General features: G+C 46.5%; 1 protein-coding gene across 1 annotated transcript in view; it reads right to left on the bottom strand.

Annotated features, from left to right (window-relative positions):
• Nucleotides 1-20,835, bottom strand: part of LOC142560679 (solute carrier family 4 member 11-like) — a 102,312-nt gene that overhangs the window by 71,492 nt on the left and 9,985 nt on the right. Inside the window, exon 3 of the mRNA XM_075672935.1 lies at nt 14,599-14,733. Coding sequence (XP_075529050.1) covers nt 14,599-14,733 — 135 coding nt within the window. The remainder of the gene's footprint in view (nt 1-14,598; nt 14,734-20,835) is intronic.

A 20,835-nucleotide genomic window follows, 5' to 3' on the forward strand; every position in this document is an offset into this window, starting at 1 on the left:
TCGCGAAGTAAAAAATGAGAAAGAAACTGTCAAATTAGTCAAAAAGAAATAGGTTAATCTAGACGCAGTAAGGTTAAAAGCAGACGAATTCAAGCTGGCTCTCGCAAACAAATGTGTATCTTTAGAACGGGAAGATGAAGATACATAAGCAGCGGTTAAAGTGCGAAATAGAGAGAGAGAAAGAAAGGCAAAAGAAATACAGGGAGGTTAACCAGAGGTTATATCCGGTTGGCTACCCTGCACTTGGGGAGGGGCAACGGGATGCGATACGTGAGAGAGAGAAAAGAATTAAAAATTGGAAAAAAACGAAACAAAATACACACACACACACACACACACACGTACACACGAAGTGTTTCTGTGGGCACTGTCACGCAGTCTGCAAAGGCGTTCCTAAGTTACGCATAAGTTCCTAAGTTATACTATAAGTCACACAGTGTGCAGTCACAATAAGTCACAGTCCCGTGTCTCTTAAGAACCGCACCAGCGCCTTGATAGCGGATCGCGCGGATCTTCACGTAGGACAGTTTCCAAAGGTGTTTTCTGTTACTGGGCGCTTGTCGAGTTTGTCTAGGGTAGCTGAGAGGGGAGGGGAAGAACCAAGGCAGCGAGTAGGTAAGAGAGAGAGGGAGAGAGAAAGGCAAAGGAAAGACAGGGAGGTCAACCAGAGATTATCTCCGGTTGGCTACCCTGTACTGGAGGAGGGGAAAGGGGATGCGATAGGTGGGAAAGAGAAGGATAAAAAATAAAAAGAGAAAAGTCAAACTACACACACATGCGCGTGCACACAAACTGTTTGTGTGGGTACTGTCACGCAGCCCGCAAAGGCGTTCCTAGTGTTATGCAGTGTCACCGCACAATCCTGCGTCACACAGTGAAGTCACAATCTGTCAGAAAGTCCAGTGTCTTTTAAATACCGCAGCAGCGCCTTCATAGCCGATCGCGCTGATGTTCGCGTAGGCCAGCTTCCAAGGATCCAAGTAACAAAGGACCTAATAAAGAATTGAAGAATCATGCAAGTGTCTAGCTCGAGCTATCAGACTGAATTAGCCGAACTGCCAAAGCTGATAAACGACAAGAATGTAAGGGATATTCAAAATTATAACGCTGGAAAGATTGAGGAAGCGGCAAAAATTGGCGTGACATGACATCAGTGAGAAAGAAACTCGACATGGTCAATGCCGCAGAGGACTTTTACACTGACCTGTACAGAACCCAGAGCATATGTTTGGAACCCAGAACCTTGTTTGGAAGTAGGGATGAACAAGACATAGAAGTGTCACGTGTAGCTAGCGATGAGATTAGAAGGCCGTTGCAAGACATGCCCCGCGAAAAGCGGCAGAAAAAAGTAGAATAACAGTTAATTTAATCAAAGAAGTAGGAGATAGACTTGAAAGGCTTGCAGCCCTTTCTACGCAATGCATCACGACTTCAAGTGTGCCACAGATCTGGAAGAGTGCAGATATTATACTAATCCAGAACCAGGGAGACGTTAAAGAATTGAAGTAATATAGGCCTGTTGAGGGCCGCGGGGGGTGAGGGTTGTTTGCTTTCAGTATCGTATGTTTACCAAGGTTCAATAGGATCAGGGCGCCACTTCAATCAACTAAGCCAGCAGGATGGCTTCAGGAAAGGTTATTCTACAATGGATCACATTCATGCCATCGATCAGGTAATTGAGAAATCTGCGAAATACAACCAAGTTCTCTATATGAGCTTCATAGATTACGAAAGTGCATTTGATTCAGTAGAGATAGAAGTAATCATAGAGGCATTGCGTAATCACGGAGTACAGGAAGCATACGTCGAATATCGTAACAACTTTCGGTTTGCAGATGTCATTGTGCTGTTCGGCAATGCTTGCGACAGATTCGAACAAATAATTGAGCACCTTAGCCAACAAAGTGTAAGTGTAGGGTTGAAAATTAATATGCAGAACACAAAGGTAATGTTCGATAGCCTGGCAAGGGAACAAGAGTTCAGGATTGCCAGTCAGTCTCTAGACTCTCTACAGGGGTACGTTTATCTAGGCCAATTACACGCAGGGGACCGCGATCTTGAGAAGAAAATTTACAATAGAATAAATATGAGTTGGAACGCATACGGGCAAGCATTACCAAATCATAATCGGGAGCTTACTATCGTTGAAAAGAAAAAGTGTATAATCATTGCATTCCACCGGTGCTAACATATGGAGCCGAACCTTGGAGGTTAACAAAGAAGCTCGACAACAAGTTAAGGACCACGCAAAGAGTGATGGAACGAAAAATTTTAAGCATAGCGTTAAGACACTAGATCACAGCGGTGTGGGCCAGAAAGCAAATGGCAGTGGCGGATATTCTAGCTGACATTAAGAGAAAAAAAATTGAACAGAACAGGCCCCCATGTAATGCGTAGGACAGATAACCAGGGGTCCATTGGATTCACAGAATGGATGCGAAGGTGGGAATATCACTTGGGGACGGCAGAAAATTAGGTGAGATGACGAAATGAGCAAAGTTCTTGGCGCAACCTGGAATCAGCTAGCGGAAGACAGGGGTAATTCGAGGTCGCTGGGAGAGGCCATCGTTCTGCGTAATAGGCTGCTGCGGCTGCTGCTGCTGCTGATGATGATCATGGTGATGGTGATGATGATGTTGGTGATCGTTTGCAAGACAGCAGCTTCATCCAGCTGAACTCAGCAGCCACAGTCAAGAAAGTTCGGGAGCGTTCGCATTAAAAGGCGTCCGTGACCTAATGGGCAAAGCATCGGGCTACTATGCGGAGAGAACCACGAGGTCGAAACCAAGCTTCGGACCCTTTTTTTTATTGAGTGATAGCTTCTACTCGGCGAGACAGATCACGACGACACGCCAAATTGCGGGGAGGTACAGGCAAAGAAAGCTCCAAAGTAAAATTAAAAAAGAACTGCTAATTAGTGACTACCTCACAACTATCAGGATAGAAATGCCTGAATTATACACGCACTTAGCGCGCGAACCATAAGACGAAGGACGAGATGGTTCACAGTGCTGGCTGTCGGTTGAAAAAAAGTAAGAAATATATGGGCCGATTGACTGCGGGGTACTTAATTTTGGTTAAGACCTACCAGCCATGTCGGCAATGAAACAGCCGTAAAATTTACCACAACTCTTTTTCTGCAGCACTTCTTTAAAGTACCGGTGTGATAATTTCGACTTGTTATTTTTCTTAGCGAAATGAACTTTAGGGACCATGAGACCAAATTTCCGAGCTTGACTTCCGCATTATATGTTAAACGGTATGCGTCCCACAGCAAGCTGACAATTTTTTGAGCACATTCCATGCAGTAAAAAAAATGTATATTTTTTTAATGTCGCAGTCCAGCAGTGCAGCAATCTGGCATCACTGCTAACCCGGAAGAGGTTCTCTCGGTTATTATAAGACAATCTCGAAGGTCATGTTTTTTTTTTTGTTTACCGCAAACACCGGAAGTGATATTACGCGATGAAAATAGGTCATGGCCACCATGGCGTCGTTCATTTTTTTATTTTTTTGCATGTACGTATCGCTGTATTGATGTCGCTTTCTTACTGCGTGAGAACAGTGCGTAATTTCGGGCGCAATTCAAGGGCAACGTCCTTGTTGCGCCGTTCAATGCACGAGCGTGCGGAGCAATTCATCCAATGTGGTTTCGAACTGTTTCAAAGTGGCATAGCCAGGGGGGTTGCACACCGGGCAACTGCTACCCCTGGAAGTTCTACGTTAGTATGGTATTTATAGCATTTCAAATTATAGCTTTAAGTTATGGCGTTTAATTAATCACTTCGCGGTAGCTTCTCTTCATTATAATTTCCAAAATGTGCGTTGGTTCTGCACAGTCAAGTTCGAAACTAGTCTATTAGTTTTTTTAAAGAAAGGGGGGAGAGTGCGGCCTGATTTTAAAGCAAGCGATAATCTAGTCAGAAAATTACAGACCCATCTACGTCCTTCTAGCCCTTTCCTAAATACCAGAGTGCGTTAACTATCAGGTCGGCATCAATTCTTCTCAAAGAACAACATATTTCATGATATGCTATTTAGCTTCCGAAAAAAAACATCGTGTGGAATTGCCCTTCTCCGTGATAAGCATGAATTAATTAAAAACAGGGAAAATGGATTCCATACATCGGGCTTGTTCATAGATTTTAGAAAGGCGTTTGATTCAGTATGCGATGATATCTTAATGAACAAGCTTAACAATTACGGTGCGAGGGGTGCGGTGCTGGAGTTATTGAATGGCTATCTAACGAACATCAGTATGTTACATAAATGATAAAGAATCAACCTATGATGAAAAAAAATATGTGTCCCGCAGGGGTCAATCCTCAATCGGGCCTGTGTTATTTTTAATTCATATTACTGACCTGTGTGATATTCCAGCCGCTCCTAAGCTAATAATGTATGCAGGAGATACAGATGTTTTCCTCAGAAGTCCTTCTCTGCGACGCCTTGAACACCACGTAAATGTTTACTTAAGTAAACTGTCATGTTGGTTAAAGTGTAATAAGTTGGAAATGAATGTTAATAAAACTAAATGTATGATTGTTGCTCCCATAAATAGGCCACGCAACTCCACTAGAACTCTTGTGTAGAGGGCAAGAAACTTGAACAGGTAGAGAGCCTAAAATTCTTAGGGGTGGGGTTCACTGATTGTTTAACGGGGAGTAAGCATACAGAAAGGCTCGAAACAGAATTGTGTGAAACCGTTGGGCGTGTACAAAGTTAGGTCCCTCCTACCTAACTGGTTTAAAACCGAATAAAACTACGCGCACATCTACTCCAGGCTAACATATTGTGTTCTGGTGTGGGCCATACTTACGCAAGATAATTGCAGGCAGGTATTGCTTGTGCAGAAGACAATGTTATCAGCACTGCAACAGTACCATGGCCTCACTAATGACCACAAATACAGGACTCCTCTTTAAAGATATATATATTCTATGCTGAAGGCTAACCAAATGTACCACTTCAAAACTTATGCAATGTATTAGTCGAAACGCGCTGGAGTGTCTCCAAACAACGCCAGTGTATACATATTACTCAACACGTCAGAAAAACAGAAGACAGAAAGCACGCCAAAACTAAGGACTAACTTAGCCCAATAGCGTTGTTAAATCGCCGAAACGACCTCAGTTATGTCATTGTTGTTTGTACAAATGATGCTTCCAAATCGGCTTTGATAGAACATGTTATTGAGTTTACGTAATTGCAGTGTTATTCTTTCTTACTTTCTTGTGATTGTTGTGGTTTCTGTTGTTTTCTTTTTGTGTACATAGTGCAATAGCTTGCATACATAACTACAGTATTGTTTATAGTTCCCGTAGTGTTGTATAGTAGTATAGTAAATTGTAATTTTTTTTAAAGGAGTGTAATTATTGCTCATTTTGATCGCCTCGCGATTACTGCATGCTTCCGCTCGTCGATCTGCGTGTCGAACTGCGTTCGACACGCGGATGCGTCGTTTACAGCTGTGTATGTTCGCACCATCTTTTGTGCATCATCATGCATTTTGTACGCCCTGATCCGTGTAGATTCTTCGTTACATTTGCAGTTAAACTTACCACTCTAACTGTCACTTCTATTGGGTGAAATTTCAGAAGTGAATGAATGAATGAATGAATGAATGAATGAATGAATGAATGAATGAATGAATGAATGAATGAATGAATGAGACCGCGCTCGAGGCCTCATTGGTGGTGCAGCGAGCACGACCCGCGAACAAGAAAGCGTAGCGCCGACGTTCGTCTCCCGAGACAAAGCGCAGGGGGCACTCGTGAAACTCTTGGAGCCGAGCGAGCTCTCCCACAGCTTCGAACGCGGTGAGTCACACGCGATGGGCAATCCCAGACGGCGACCGGCGAAATCAATGCCGTGATTGATGGGGCGAGTCAGCTTGAACAAACACTTTGGCGCAGATCATCATCCTCTTGCACGTACACGCACACGCGCGCGCGCAGTCGATAGAGAGCTTTAGTTTAGGGGACGCAAGCGGCTTGCGCACCCCAGAAATAGGGGCGACGATACTGTGCAGGCGCAGGCCCCTGCGTCATGGTCCGCGCATGCGCATTACCGGCCCCCCTAGTTCTTGCGTGCGCAAGCCGCTTGCGTCCCCCTAAACTAAAGCTCTCTAATAACTTTGCGGTGCTGAGGAATGGATGCGATTCCGAAAATATCGACCATTCAAGGTATCGTCTTAATCGCGTGTCCATAGCAAAAACGAATTTTTTTCCCTGCATATCTCCGGTTACCGTTGACCCGAGCTTGTCGGCTCGCGTGTGTTTCAATCTTGTCACTCCGCCTGGTGCTCTGCCACATTCAACCGCGTTTCCCTTCCCTTGGCAAACTCGATGCTAGAAGCTGAACCTGAGAACGTTCAACGTGCTTTCCCTTGTCGAGAGAAGCAAGCTTAGCAGGGATCACTGAAATCAATTATCGAGGGATATCACTGGGACGTCACAGCACTCAGATGCGTTAGGAAGGCTGGCAGGGCATATCAGGTGCTGAGTAACCATGTAGGAAGGAAATAAACTAGGAGGGAGCATTAACGTCAACGCAGCCGTCTCGGCTGCATTGACAAGCCTTGGCAAGCCACCTCTACGGGAAGCGATTCCCTTCGCTTTTCCCCTCTCAGTATCGGCCCGGCACGTGGACCCTGAGATTCGGCGTACTGGCCAGGAATGTTTTGTTCCCGGTAATTTTCAATAGATGTGCACTTGTTCGGCCACCCTGCAATGGATCTGCCTGCATAGCGGAAGCGCTCAAAACCTGCCGCGCCCTCACTCACGTGACGATTACGTGTTGGGCCAGTTCGTTTAGGCTTCAATTGTGTTGCACAACGCCTCCCTCCTAGTTATTTTCAATCTCCGCGCGAGTAACTGCCACGTCTTCTGCTACGAAACATCAGGGCACTCTTGCAAATGTACCGCACCCTCGCCGTAGCTCGGTGGTCAGCGGTAATTTAATGCGAAAGCATTATATGGCTCACGAAGCGGGAAATCTGGCGGCCTGGCCGGAGATCGTGCCACAAAGTCACGTGGTCGCTGAGACGCGCTCGCGCCACTGGTCGCGCGTTCGTCGTTGTCTGCTTGCACAGCTGGCTGCAATGCCACTCCTCATGCCAGCGTTACTGCACTCCTCACGTCGCGGCGCTGCCAGTCGGTGTGGCGTAGAGTGATTCAAAAGGATAAAATTGGGCGAGTTGGTACGGTAACATTATCTGGAAAGTTGGTACGGTAACATGGTGTAGAGTTACTGTATATGGCTCCCGCATGTATACAGTAACTGTAGTGTGGTGACTTCGGTGAGTTCTGTCATGCGCCCCGATGGAGGAACGTTCGACATCGACTTCTTGTTCATTAGCTGCACGCGGTTCCTTTGAAGATCCACGCAAGCGTACGCGAACGAGGCCGATGCACGTGATGCGAGAAACGTCTGGATGCGTACTCGTGGCTTCTCGGCCAAACTTTCAGGACGATAGAGGTTACTGCAAAAGAAATGAGTCAAACACGTGCATATGCGTACTTGAAAAGTACAAGTTTACTTCCGTAACATTGGATGAGGGAGTTTTAAAAAAAAAGTTTGGCAACGTGAAAACAATGCCATTATTTTTTTCCAACAACGAATCGTCATCGGAGAGACGTCGCAATGCTGTTGCATTCATCCACGTAGGGATACCGAAGTGCGTTTCACTTTTCTTTTTCAGCTGGGTCTATGGCCGCGAGTTTCATTACCTGCCGCAGAGGTCATGTTTCGATGGGGGCGGTGTGCAGAAGGGTTTGTGATCCATAGCTTAACTGCGTCTTAGAGAACGCTAGGAGATCGAAATTGACACGAAACACTCCGCAACTGGTGATAGGTGGGTGGGTGAATGGTAACGGGTGCGCGTTCTTATCCCCGGCGTAATAATCACTTCGTTCAAAGCAGACTACCGCACTACTCCGGAGGTGCGATGAGCGGCGGCGTTTCCTGGCGCTGCGTCTGAAACTAATGTTAGCGTATTTTTTAACGAAATAAAAGTAAGGGAAACAGGCTTAATCCCCCTAAAGTAGTGACGACTGCTGTCCCACATAATGATAATGAATATAAATATAAAGAAAAAAATGTCTGAATATCAGAAAATCAGGCACCAAGGGAGTAAACAAGGTCCCTATGATGGCTGATTGATTCATTCGTTCATTTGATTGTTCGGTCGGTCGGTCGGTCGGTCGGTCGGCCGTCCTAAAGCAATTCATGTGCGACGTGGCAAACGGCGTAGTGGCATACGGTCCGGAACGACGTTTTCCATAATGCGTATACTTCACCCTATAAGCCTAAACTTCAGTACACACGAGCGTTCCCCATTCTGAACGGCCGCTCGCCAGAGAAACCGGTGGCCCGAATCGTGCATACATACAATAAATCGTCGCTGCTGCTGTCGCAAAACGATCACGGTTGGCCACACGATACGCACTCACGCGCACGGATTCTCATCACTGCGGCAAGCGTGGATCTAACCAATGACGAGAGTTCGCTGCAGCCACGTGACCGGAACTCCGTGACCGGATCTCGGTCTCGCTCCCGGGACGGAGGTGAGAGCGCCACGGAGCGCTTTAAGGCTTGCAGCGCGGCGCTCTAAACGAACCAGGCGAGTGCGTTCCGGGGTCTGTATTTCGACTAGTCGAAAGTAAAGCGCGCGGCCAGAGGGCGCTCTCGGAGTGCTCGAAAGAGACCAGCCGAGCGTGCATGCCCTAACAAGCACGCCGAGAAGCAGAAGCCGAGGGATCGAAATAATCGTTGCTGCTGCTGCTCCTCCTCCCGGCTCTCCATCAAACCCGTGCAATGAGTGCAGCATCGGAGTGTACAGGGAGCTGTGAGGGGAATGGAGGGAGGGTTGAGAAACGAAAAAAAAAGGGGGGGGGGGAGGGATTTGCAGGCCTCGCAGAATGACGGTAAACACACAGTCATTGATCGAAACCGCAAGGAATCAACAAAAAGAAAGGTTGGGGGGGGGAAGAATAATAGAAACCAAACCCCGGAACTTTTTCTTTTTTCGGGCGACACGAGGGATACGCGACAGCAGCGATTGAAAAAAAAACAAAGAACGGGTACAGACAAAGCAAAGAAAGAAGAAACAAAGGAAATAAAACCAGAGCAAGAGTGAAAAAAACTTCGAGGGCTCATCGAAAATTCGATTGGGTGCGCGGGCGCGCCCCGTCCGGTGTACGACGTAGAAAATAGCTCTCGCTTGGCTTGCGCTCGACATTCGAACGCGCTCCCATCATGCATGTACGAACCCGAGAGAGAAAGAGAGAGAGAGATGGAGGGGTCATGCCATGCTCTCGAAGATCGTTGTTCATCCGTCGCGGCGGCGGTTCATTCATCAGGCGAAACGGAGGGGGGGGGGGGACGCAGTCATGTTACACTGGCGCGGGACCCGCAGTCGAAGCTGCGATGCATCGCCGGTGTCCGACCGCCCACCATACGCTTTTTTCTCTCTTACTCGAAGCACCCCTCTCCTACACCATTTTTTTTTCTTTTTTGCTCGGCCTGAGGAGTTTGATTTCGCACAGCTGCTCCGTTCTGTTATATACACGGACGGCTGTGGAGTGATTGAGGTGTAGAGTACCTCGGGGACTCCGTTTGTGTATGTTGTATACCACAAAATATTTCTTTTTAAAGAACGATAGTGTAATAAGTGTAAAAGAAATTACAATGAAAGTAATAACTACAGAGGTGGGCGAATAACAGTTTTTATGAATGCGAAATGAATACGAATAGAAGATAAAGAATACCGAATTAAACGCCCGATAGTCAAACGCAGACGCATATGTTTACAGCAGGAATATTTATTTTGGTAAGCTAGGCACCACGCCTGTACTGGCTGTCGCAAAATGATGGCTAACTATCAGGGACAAAAGACCTGGGGCCGTATTCACACACACACACACAACATCGTAAGAGAAAATGCTAGCCAACCCTGGTGCTGGACATATCATTAGTAATGGTAGTCGATCAATCGCAAAGAGCTCTTGGGAACGAAACGCTTTGTTAATAGGAGCCTGGTTTCCTATGCAAGGTTATGAAATGTCATTAAAGAAACGACACGAGTGGCATCTCCGCATATGTATTAACTATCTAAGAAAGAACAGCTGTTGCATGACTAGTTTTCGAAAAACGTTAAATAAGATGTTGCCGTAAAGCAAAAAAGTTGAAGAAGAAAAAGCAAAGAAAGCTGCTGAAGTGCCTATGAGCCGTAAACACATGTAACCGAGCACGTTTTAATGAAATCGTCACTGGTCTTAGCGTAAAAGATTAAGCTGCTACATGACTAAACTCGCAAAACAATAAATGACAGACTCAGAAACAAAAATCGTGGCTATCAAGTAGGCTTCCACCGCAAATCGAAAACCAAAGCCTGCATTACCCATTTTGTATCCGCCTTGCTTCGAGAACTCTCGGCCCCTGTGTCACGTGCGATAATTCGTGATATCTTGTATTGCGGACAGAGAACAGTATAGCAACACTTTTACAGTAGCTTGTGGCGAAATATTTGTTTAATTTAGAGTATTCGAAAACACCTAACGGTTCCTTTTATACGAATATGAAAAGGTTATTTGTGATATTCGACTTGCATTCGAAATTTTGTATACATGCCCACTCCCTATACTAAAGGTAATGCCACAACAGAGAGCAGACTTGACGTCTGTCGATACTGCTAGCCGTAGGTTATATACCTTGTTGCAGTCCTGACTCGTTCGTGCAGATATTAATACAAGTACTGAATGCGCATAAGTGCAAACACGCGGCTCAATATGAATTTCATTCGCGTTAGGGCGTATAAATAAATGCACCGTTTCATGCACTTAATTGCACAGGACAATTTATAACAAACGTGCTTATCTAACTCCTTGTATACTAAAAATAAATATTTTGAGATTAAGTCCCCCTTCTTTGCTGCAGCTCCTTTTTTCTTCTTCTTTGTGATGCTGCCAAGCGAACGCTCCTTGTACACACATTCCGTCATCTAGGGAATTTCCGGCGAAATTGTCCCTCTTGATCTATTCGCGTTGCGACGAAGTCACGAGAATGCTGCCATTTCCAGCGCGTGCCACTTTGAGTCGCGGCCTCTGCGCAGAACACGTGGTGTTTCGAGACGAAGTCTTCGCCATCCAGGCCGGCGGCAGCCCCACGGTCATAATCATCGTCAGCAGCACATTTCCGAGTGCCCTCAGTTCGAAAGGCTTTTTTCGGGCGCTCTCTAATTACCCTCGCACCACGCCCAAACGAACCGGTGTTGCGCTAGCCTATTCCGACTTCAGTTGCCGAACGCTGCCAGCTGCGCCCGTTATGGGCAGTTAAGAGCGCGCAATATTGACGCTGCTTATCGCGTTCATTCTCGCTTTCCGCTGGCGGGTTACACGACCGCCTCCATTCGGAATGGGGGAGTCCTAATGGACGTCTATAAAGTACATATTGCGGGGGAAAGAAAAGAAAGAAACGGTCGATGCGTTCGTTAGATGGAAATGTAACAAGACACGACCTTCCTCGTATACCTTACGATAAGTACGCCCACTCTTCTCGCGCGCTAGAAGATCGACCAGTGCAAAACGCAACATTGTCTCCTCAGTGTCGATGTCGTGGCCGCACGCCTGCGAGCTCTCGTCATATAGACCGCCCCCCTCTCTCTCTCGCTTTGTGAGACGACACAGACCGATGTCCGGCACGGCCGCAAGGCAACCGCGTCATGGCAACGCTTGTAATACTGGCGGTCCTCGATTCACGTCCGGGTCTAAATTGACGACAGCGGTGCCACGTAGGCGGGGAACCGCGTTGCACACTGTATTACGATTCGAGATTGGACTCGTCAATGCACTCTAGCCGGAGGTAACAGGTTGCAGAGCAGACGCTCTGTTGAAGTGCTGAGATATGTCGAACCATCGCAATTGTGGACAGACGGAGCGGGTAACTTTCGTGGACCACCTTGCCACCTGGCTACTGCCCATCTTTTGAAAATGAAAGGCAAGAGCTCTGCACAGCTCTCAACCAACTAGATGGAAGGCCGTTCACCTTGAACAAGATCTTGGGACCATAGCCTCGCATATCAGAGCTACAAAAGGCCACAAAAGCGCTGCTGCGATATTTGAAAGCGACCGGATTGAGTCAGCGTCTGTGATCCGGACTGAGTGACCGACTGATATCTCCAGTGGACTTTCTCTTCTTTTAATCTTTCCGTCCCCCTTTCCCTTTCCCCAGTGTAGGGTAGCCAACCGGGCTCAGTCCTGGTTAACCTCCCTACCTTTCTTTTATCATTTTCTCTCTCTCTCTCTTGCCACTTGGATGACGCAATACCATTACTCAACGCCCGTAGCTGTCGATCTGGTTTTGACGGGGGTTCCGTCGAGATGATTCGTGTGCGTGGGAGATCTCCGGAAATTGATGCGCTTGATGGCTGTGGAATTGGCACGGGCCGTTTGCTTTGACGCTTCGTTGCTAAGGCAGTTGGGACGTCCCTATCAAAGCTGAGCGACGGATTATAGTCACGGTGTTTTGTGCCACGGTTCATTACTTTTTTTTTCTGTTACGGGGGTGGTATCTGCTTTCATTCTATGCTTACCGTGGTTCACTCGACTGTAAATATCGTGCTGCGTGATTTTCTGAGAGCACACAGACTTTATTGAGAACGGTGCTTTGTTCTAGGAACCACTTTCTTTTCTTATTTTGTGTTTTCTTTATTCGCCAAATAAGTCACGTTGTTGCCGAAAGAATCGCAAAAGCTTTGCTAAAATTTTCAGTATAATGTACACTTTCCCCAGCGAGGACGAACTGAAGTAGACCTGAATTATAAACGTGCTGTACAGGATGCACAAGAAAATAAAAAAAATAAATAAAAGAGGACAGGACAGAGCGCAGGCTACCAACTTTATTTCATGAAACGCCGGAGAGCCTTTATGCGGGCAATCTCATCACATGCGCCACCCGGATGCGCAAAGCATGGACAATAAGATTGCCACCACCAGTACGAAATGTGCACGCTATTTTTCACAGGCCAAAAAGAAATTCCTACAGCCGAGAAAAGCTCGTCCTCAAGGCCATTTTAAGAGATATCAACAGCAAAACTGAAAATAAAGAGGTAACAAAGACAATAGAGTACACAGTAAACACGAAACAAGAAAACTAACAAAAACAATTGATACAAATCCAGGCGGAACATGTGATTAGGTCGCATATATAAAGGCTTTCCGTCGTTTCGTGAAATAAAGTTGGTAGTGTACGCTCTGTACGGTCCTCTTTTTTTTTCTTGTGCATCTTGCACAGCACGCCAATAATTCAAGTATGAACCAACTAGCCCTCAAGAAACTATTTCTCAAATGGCCCTCACAAAATACCTGCAAAACGCAGGTTCTGCTTCACTGCAAAAGTTTTGATGATGCTTCACTGCACGGGTATACTAATCCGTGTTATGTGAAGAAGCCTTTGTTTGGCGCAATTATTTCAGGGCCATCGAAGCCAAACCGTTGGGCGTTAATGAAAACCCTTGTAGCGCTGACTTAGCTACAGGAACTGCATATTTGGGTCAATCTTTCTGAACAACATTACAGTTTGCACTCTAGCTTCGACGAGCAATGCAGTTCGGCCGGGCACAGATGACAGAGATCACCAATGAAATGAGTTGGTCTCGGTCTCGATCCCCGGACCAGGACGATTTTTCTTACTTGAAAAGTTTTCGGCTGTAATGTAGTTAGACAATGATCACTACCACGACACTCGGCAGCCTTGCCGAGTAGGCGCAGCTGAAGTGACCCAACTGGGAACCACTTGGTGGAAGTAAGCGTACAGTCATGTAGTAACGGAAGCAAAGCACACCGATTGAAGGAGACTTCGCATTGTGCCACACTACACGCCTATCGTCCAGTAGAAGGGCACTCCCCCGCGTTCTTCTGAGGTGGTTTCCCTTGTGCTGCGCTTTAAACAACCACTGACTGCTTGCCTCCTCGAGGGCATCTTCTACTTTGTAGTGGAAGATGCGCTGAACGACAGGGACAACAGAAAGGCACACGTTGTCTACCACACAGCGCTGTGTGGCTGTCAAAATGTGCCTTTCTGTCATCCCTGTCATTGAGCTCGCGCTACAAAGTAGAAGATGCCCTCGAGGAGGCAAGCAGTCGGTGGTTGTGTTGTGTGTCGCCGTTCGTGCCATCAAAGTTTCACCGAACTGTTGCCCTCTTCCCGCGGATCGAAGTGAGGGGCCCGCAGGCACCCAGCGCCAAAACTTCTCCCGCGCTGTGAAGGAATGCGACGCGAGTGACGTCAGCACCCGCCCCGCCTCGTTCTTCCACACGATGGGTCGGCAAGGGCATTTAAGGCAGAACCGGCCCATTGTTCAATGAGACTCGCCAGTCGGTCTGGTGCGCTCTTACCGCTACGTGTACGCTACGTTCTGCTATATTTATACATATTGTATGAAGCTGTTCGTTTCCTCTTCGTGTGCTTCGAGAATCCGTCTCTCGTCTTCCACTGCGAAGTCGCTACATTTGGGTAGTGCGTCACACTCTACGGCTACGGTCCTTGGAGGGCGAGAAGGGCCATATTTGCGATGTAGAAGGGAGGGTGGTCACTGACCTTTTGTAGCATCTTGTCGACGATGCCTTCGAGCGAGGTCTCCTGCACGTCCAGTAGGAGCACGGCTTGAATGAGGAACTGATCAACGTCCATGGATGCCCTCACTTCGGCGCCGAAGTCCTTCATGGGGAGTCGCTGGAGGAAGAACCACGGCCAATGCAACGGGGAACCAAAAGAGAGAAAGACATAGGAATACGGTTTAGAAGTTTGAAAGCGAGTGAGGGCACAAAGTGTACTCGAAAGTCACAAATGTTTTCAGAGTTATTTCAAAATTTTCGACCTGTTCTTTTATGGCATGGCTGTGTAATGAGATGTTTGCCGCCGAGGTACAGCGCTGACAACCAAATCACAGAAACCGGAGTTTGGGATTCGAACTATTCAAAGTGAAATTCGAAGCTGCTACGAAAGTTTCCATCTTTATTTTATAAGTGGTTACAAAAAGGATCTCTGGTTTGTCAGGTTGTGTTAAGGGTATGTAGGATTTTTAACATCATTCCACGGAACGCGGACTTATGTTAGAGGTCGCTTGACTGAGCGAACTTGTATTGACCGGTTCAAAGGGGTACTCCATTAACTTTATAAGCTGACTGAAAAAAGTGGGGGTGAAGGGAACAGAAATACAAGAACATGGCATAGCAAAATCTCGACCCCCGAAGCATGAGCAGTTTTCGTTTCAAATGCCGGTCGTAAGAAAATGTCGGCTATACAGGGATAACTAAGGCAAGGACAAGCGCTACTAGAGTGATGAGCGACGATGATGACAAGCAACAAGTGAGAATGCACAAGGTTACCACGTTGTAACATTGCCCAAAGCCGTGTGTCTAGTCCAGCGACTCTCAAAAAGGCTAGAGCTGCCCTTATAAACTCAAGTGCGTCAGGGCAAGGCCGACACCTCTGCCTTTTTGGTAAATTAATTCATGTATCTCCTTCTCTCCGGGCACAGGTGACATATCATTCTATGCCACGAACTGGGTACTGTGAAAATAAAGCACCCACTGAATCAGGCTTCTTGAAGTGACATTCGAGGTAACTGCGAGCGCAGCTCGGTGAAAGTAGTGCAGTAGAATCTCGGTATACGGAAATCTCTTAAACGGAACAAATGGCTGAAAACTGGTTGGTTTGTGTATTTGGATCACAAACGATCACAAATTATGCGTCACGAGGTTAGATAACGTTCCTGTTTTTTTTTTTTTTTTACGGCACTCATTCAGGACCAGGTACTATAGAGAAGGCTGGGCGATCAGTGTACCGTTAAAGTGCGACGTTAACCCAGACTTAAAATACCGTCGCAGTTTATTAATAAACAACAGGATAACTTTCCACTAACACGCTGCAGAATGAAAGTCGCATTGACGACGAGAACTGCTACAATGACGAAAAATATAATGACAGACTGACATCGCTGTCGAACAAGGTTACGGCACCTTGGGTTGCTGTAAATTATGTATTTCGGTCATTGGAGAGTTTTACGTTGTCGGTAAGCATATAATCGTTTGCGGGATAGCCCATTAGGGTGAAGGTTTGCGGCAGGGTGGATGGATGAATGAATGTTAGGAGCGTCCCCTTTGGAACGTTGCGGTGGGTTGCGCCACCAAGCTCTTGCTATTATACTGCCTAATGTCCTACCTTGGTTAAACGATAAAAAAGAACACTATGAACTCCCACAACCAAATTTTCTGATCCCTTGTTGCGAACTGTGCTTTTGTACGTCTCCGTTTTCTGTCGTTTCCCTACTTCCACCAATGCTCCGATTGCTGAGGCACCTGGCAGCAACTAGGCTGGTCGCGACACTTTGTGCCCGAAATGTTAACCAGGCAGCGTACAGAGCTAATACTGCAGGCACCTATCCCGTTCTACTTCAGCGCTAGTGTAAAGCGTCGGTGGCAACATAACCGTCAACATGCCATCATTTTAGGATTCTCCATCGACAACAACGTTCATACAATACAAAAAATATCTCAAACGAATTGCATTTGGACAAAGTGTGGCAACATGTCGCTACCAGCCATGTTGCCGTTCACCGTAAGCCGGTCATCCGTAAGCGTTAAGAAGTTGGCGGACAAGCTCAATCTCCCCACGAGGAACTGTGCATACTCTCAAGACACCTGCGTCTTAGCGATAGGTTGTGCGCAGATTTGACGTAGCATTTCCCGACGCATATAGCTTTTTTTTCGCATTTCAGCCTGCTACGGAAAATTAGTCTCAGGAGGTTTAATGTTTGTACGCGAATTGTTCTGTAGGTATACACAGGTGCTAACGTGTTCGTTCGTCCACCAAGTCTGGCACGCGAACCGTGACTGCTGCGACGCGAATTGTCCTCGCGACCCGCTGGAATCGCGATACGCCTGACCGCATCCTCACAGAGAAAATAAAGCATAAAACAGTGGTTGTGGCGTTCCGCTGCTCAGCGCAAGGTCGCGGGTTCGACTCCCAGCCTCGGCGGCCGCATTGCGATGGATGCGAGCAATGCAGAAACTGTCGTACATAGATTTAGGTGTACTTTGGAAAAAAATTGAACAGCGGTGGCGTAGAGGTAGAACATTCGCCTCGCGTGCAAGAGGACCGTGGTTCGAATCCCGGTGCCGCGCAATTTCACACCGGATTTTGAAAAAATGTCCACGTTTTGATAAAATTGTATAAACAAGGCATGGAGTGCGGCCTGATCCCGGTGACCAGAACCGGTAACGCACTCCCTCGCCAGAGCGGGATTGGCCACCCTGGTGCAGTACTCGACCACAATCTCCTATATGAATACAACAATCAAACCCCGGCCCTCAGTCCCCAGCAGCTGCGAAGCAACTGACCACGGCGGCGGTCAGACCTGTGACGCAGCAGAGGGTGCTAAGAATCCCTGGATCCGGACAGGCCGCCATTGAAATATGAACCTGGCAACGTTTAACGCTAGGACGTTATCTAGTGAGGCGAGTCTCGCAGTGCTATTGGAGGAATTAGAGGGCAGTAAAAGGGATATAATAGGGCTTAGTGAAGTTAGGAGGACAAAAGAAGCATATACAGTGCTAAAAAGCGGGCACGTCCTGTGCTATCGGGGCTTAGCGGAGAGACGAGAAATAGGAGTCGGATTCCTGATTAATAAGAAGATAGCTGGCAACATACAGGAATTCTATAGCATTAACGAGCGGGTGGCAGGTCTTGTTGTGAAACTTAATAAGAGGTACAAATTGAAGGTCGTACAGGTCTAGGTCCAGGCATGATGACAAGGAAGTCGAAAGCTTCTATGAAGACGTGGAATCAGCGATGGGTAAAGTCAAAACAAAATACACTATACTGATGCGCGACTTCAATGCCAAGGTAGGCGAGAAGCAGACTGGAGACAAGTCAGTAGGGGAATATGGCATAGGGAATAGCAGGGGCGAGCTATTAGTAGACTTTGCAGAACAGAATAATCTGCGCATAATGAATACCTTTTTCCGCAAGCGGGAAAGCCGAAAGTGGACGTGGAGGAGCCCGAATGGCGAGACTAGAAATGAAATTGACTTTATACTCTGCGCTAACCCTGGCATCATACAATATGTGGACGTGCTTGGCAAGGTACGCTGCAGTGACCATAGGATGGTAAGAACTCGAATTATCCTAAACCTGAGGAGGGAACGGAAGAAACTGGTACATAAGAAGCCGATCAATGAGTTAGCGGTAAGAGGGAAAATAGAGGAATTCCAGGTGAAGCTACAGAACAGGTATTCGGCTCTAGCTCAGGAAGAGGACCATAGTGTTGAAGCAATAAACGACAATCTTATGGGCATCATTAAGGAGTGTGCAATAGAAGTAGGCGGTAACTCCGTTAGACAGGATACCAGTAAGCTATAGCAGGAGACGAAAGATCTGATCAAGAAACGCCAATGTATGAAAGCCTCTAACCCTACAGCTAGAATAGAACTGCCAGAACTTTCGAAGTTCATCAATAAGCGTAAGACAGCTGACATAAGGAAGTATAATATGGACAGAATTGAACATGCTCTCAAGAACGGAGGAAGCCTAAAAACAGTAAAGAAGAAACTAGGAATAGGCAAGAATCAGATGTATGCTTTAAGAGACAAAGCCGGCAATATCATTACTAATATGGATGAGATTTATTTACCTAAAATTTTACCTAAAATATGCGCTACAAGGCATTTCCCCCCCGCTCTTTTGTTTTCCAAAGCAGTGAAAAAAATGTGCTTCCGTTCCATCACTGTCAGTAGCACAAACGGCATACCAAACAGCATTTGAAAACTTTGGCATGGAACACAGCGGCGACATAGTGGCAGAGTGGACAACTTGTCCGGTTTCGCCAGATATGTATGTGCTTGTTTGTGTAATGATTGGCTATTGAGTGAGGACCGGTGCCACTTCATTGAAACAGAGTACCTGCCGCTAGGAACTAGGCTAGTAAGAAACTAGGAATTGGCAAGAATCAGATGTATGCGTTAAGAGACAAAGCCGGCAATATCATTACTAATATGGATGAGATAGTTCAAGTGGCTGAGGAGTTCTATAGAGATTTATACAGTACCAGTGGCACCCACGACGACAATGGAAGAGAGAATAGTCTAGAGGAATTCGAAATCCCAAAGGTAACGCCGGAAGAAGTAAAGAAAGCCTTAGGAGCTATGCAAAGGGGAAAGGCAGCTGGGGAGGATCAGGTAACAGCAGATTTGTTGAAGGATGGTGGGCAGGTTGTTCCGTAAAAACTGGCCACCCTCTATACGCAATGCCTCATGACTTCGAGTGTACCGGAATCTTGGAAGAACGCTAACATAATCCTAATCCATAAGAAAGGGGACGCCGAAGACTTGAAAAATTATAGACCGATCAGCTTACTGTCCGTTGTCTGCAAAGTATTTACTGAGGTAATCGCAAATAGAATCAAGAACACCTTAGACTTCTGTCAAGCAAAGGACCAGGCAGGATTCCGTAAAGGCTACTCAACAATAGACCATATTCACACTATCAATCAGGTGATAGAGTAATGTGCGGAATATAACCAACCCTTATATACAGCTTTCATTGATTACGAGAAAGCGTTTGATTCAGTCGAAACCTCAGCAGTCGTGGAGGCATTAAGGAATCAGGGTGTAGACGAGCCGTTTGTAAATATACTGAAAGATATATATAGCGGCTCCACAGCCACCGTAGTCCTCCATAAAGAAAGCAACAAAATCCCAATAAAGAAAGGCGTCAGGCAGGGAGATACGATCTCTCCAATGCTATTCACAGCGTGTTTACAGGAGGTATTCAGAGACCTGGATTGGGAAGAATTGGGGATAAAAGTTAATGGAGAATACCTTAGTAACTTGCGCTTCGCTGATGATATTGCCTTGCTTAGTAACTCAGGGGACCAATTGCAATGCATGCTCACTGACCTGGAGAGGCAAAGCCGAAGGGTAGGTCTAAAAATTAGTCTGCCGAAAACTAAAGTAACGTTTAACAGTCTCGGAAGAGAACAGCAGTTTATACGATAGGTAGCGAGGCACTGGAAGTGGTAAAGGAATACATCTACATAGGACAGGTAGTGACCGGAAATCCGGATCATGAGACTGAAATAATCAGAAGAATAAGAATGGGCTGGGGTGCGTTTGGTAGGCATTCTCAGATCATGAACAGCAGGTTGTCATTATCCCACAAGAGAAAAGTATATAACAGCTGTGTCTTACCAGTACTCACGTACGGGGCAGAAACTTGGAGGCTTACGAAAAGGCTTCTACTTAAATTGAGGACGACGCAACGAGCTATGGAAAGAAGAATGATGGGTGTAACGTTAAGGGATAAGAAAAGAGCAGATTGGGTGAGGAAACAAACGCGGTTAAATGACATCTTAGTTGAAATCAAGAAAAAGAAATGGGGGGCATGGGCAGGACATGTAATGAGGAGGGAAGATAACCGACGGTCATTAAGGGTTACAGACTGGATTCCAAGAGAAGGGAAGCGTAGCAGGGGACGGCAGAAAGTTAGGTGGGCGGATGAGATTAGGAAGTTTGCAGGGACAACATGGCCACAATTAGTACATGACCGGGGTAGTTGAAGAATTATGGGAGACGCCTTTGCCCTGCAGTGGGCGTAACCAGGCTGGTGGATGATGATGATGATGATGATGATGATGATGATGATGATGATGATGATGATGAAAAAATTCTAGGTGGTCAAAATTGATACGGAGCCGTCCAGTGCAATGGCTCATACAGCCCGAAGTGCTGCGTTGGGGCGTTAAACTCATTCAATCAAGAAATTTATCATATATCG

Source organism: Dermacentor variabilis, chromosome 10 (assembly GCF_050947875.1).
Source record: "Dermacentor variabilis isolate Ectoservices chromosome 10, ASM5094787v1, whole genome shotgun sequence".
NCBI lineage: Eukaryota > Metazoa > Arthropoda > Arachnida > Ixodida > Ixodidae > Dermacentor > Dermacentor variabilis.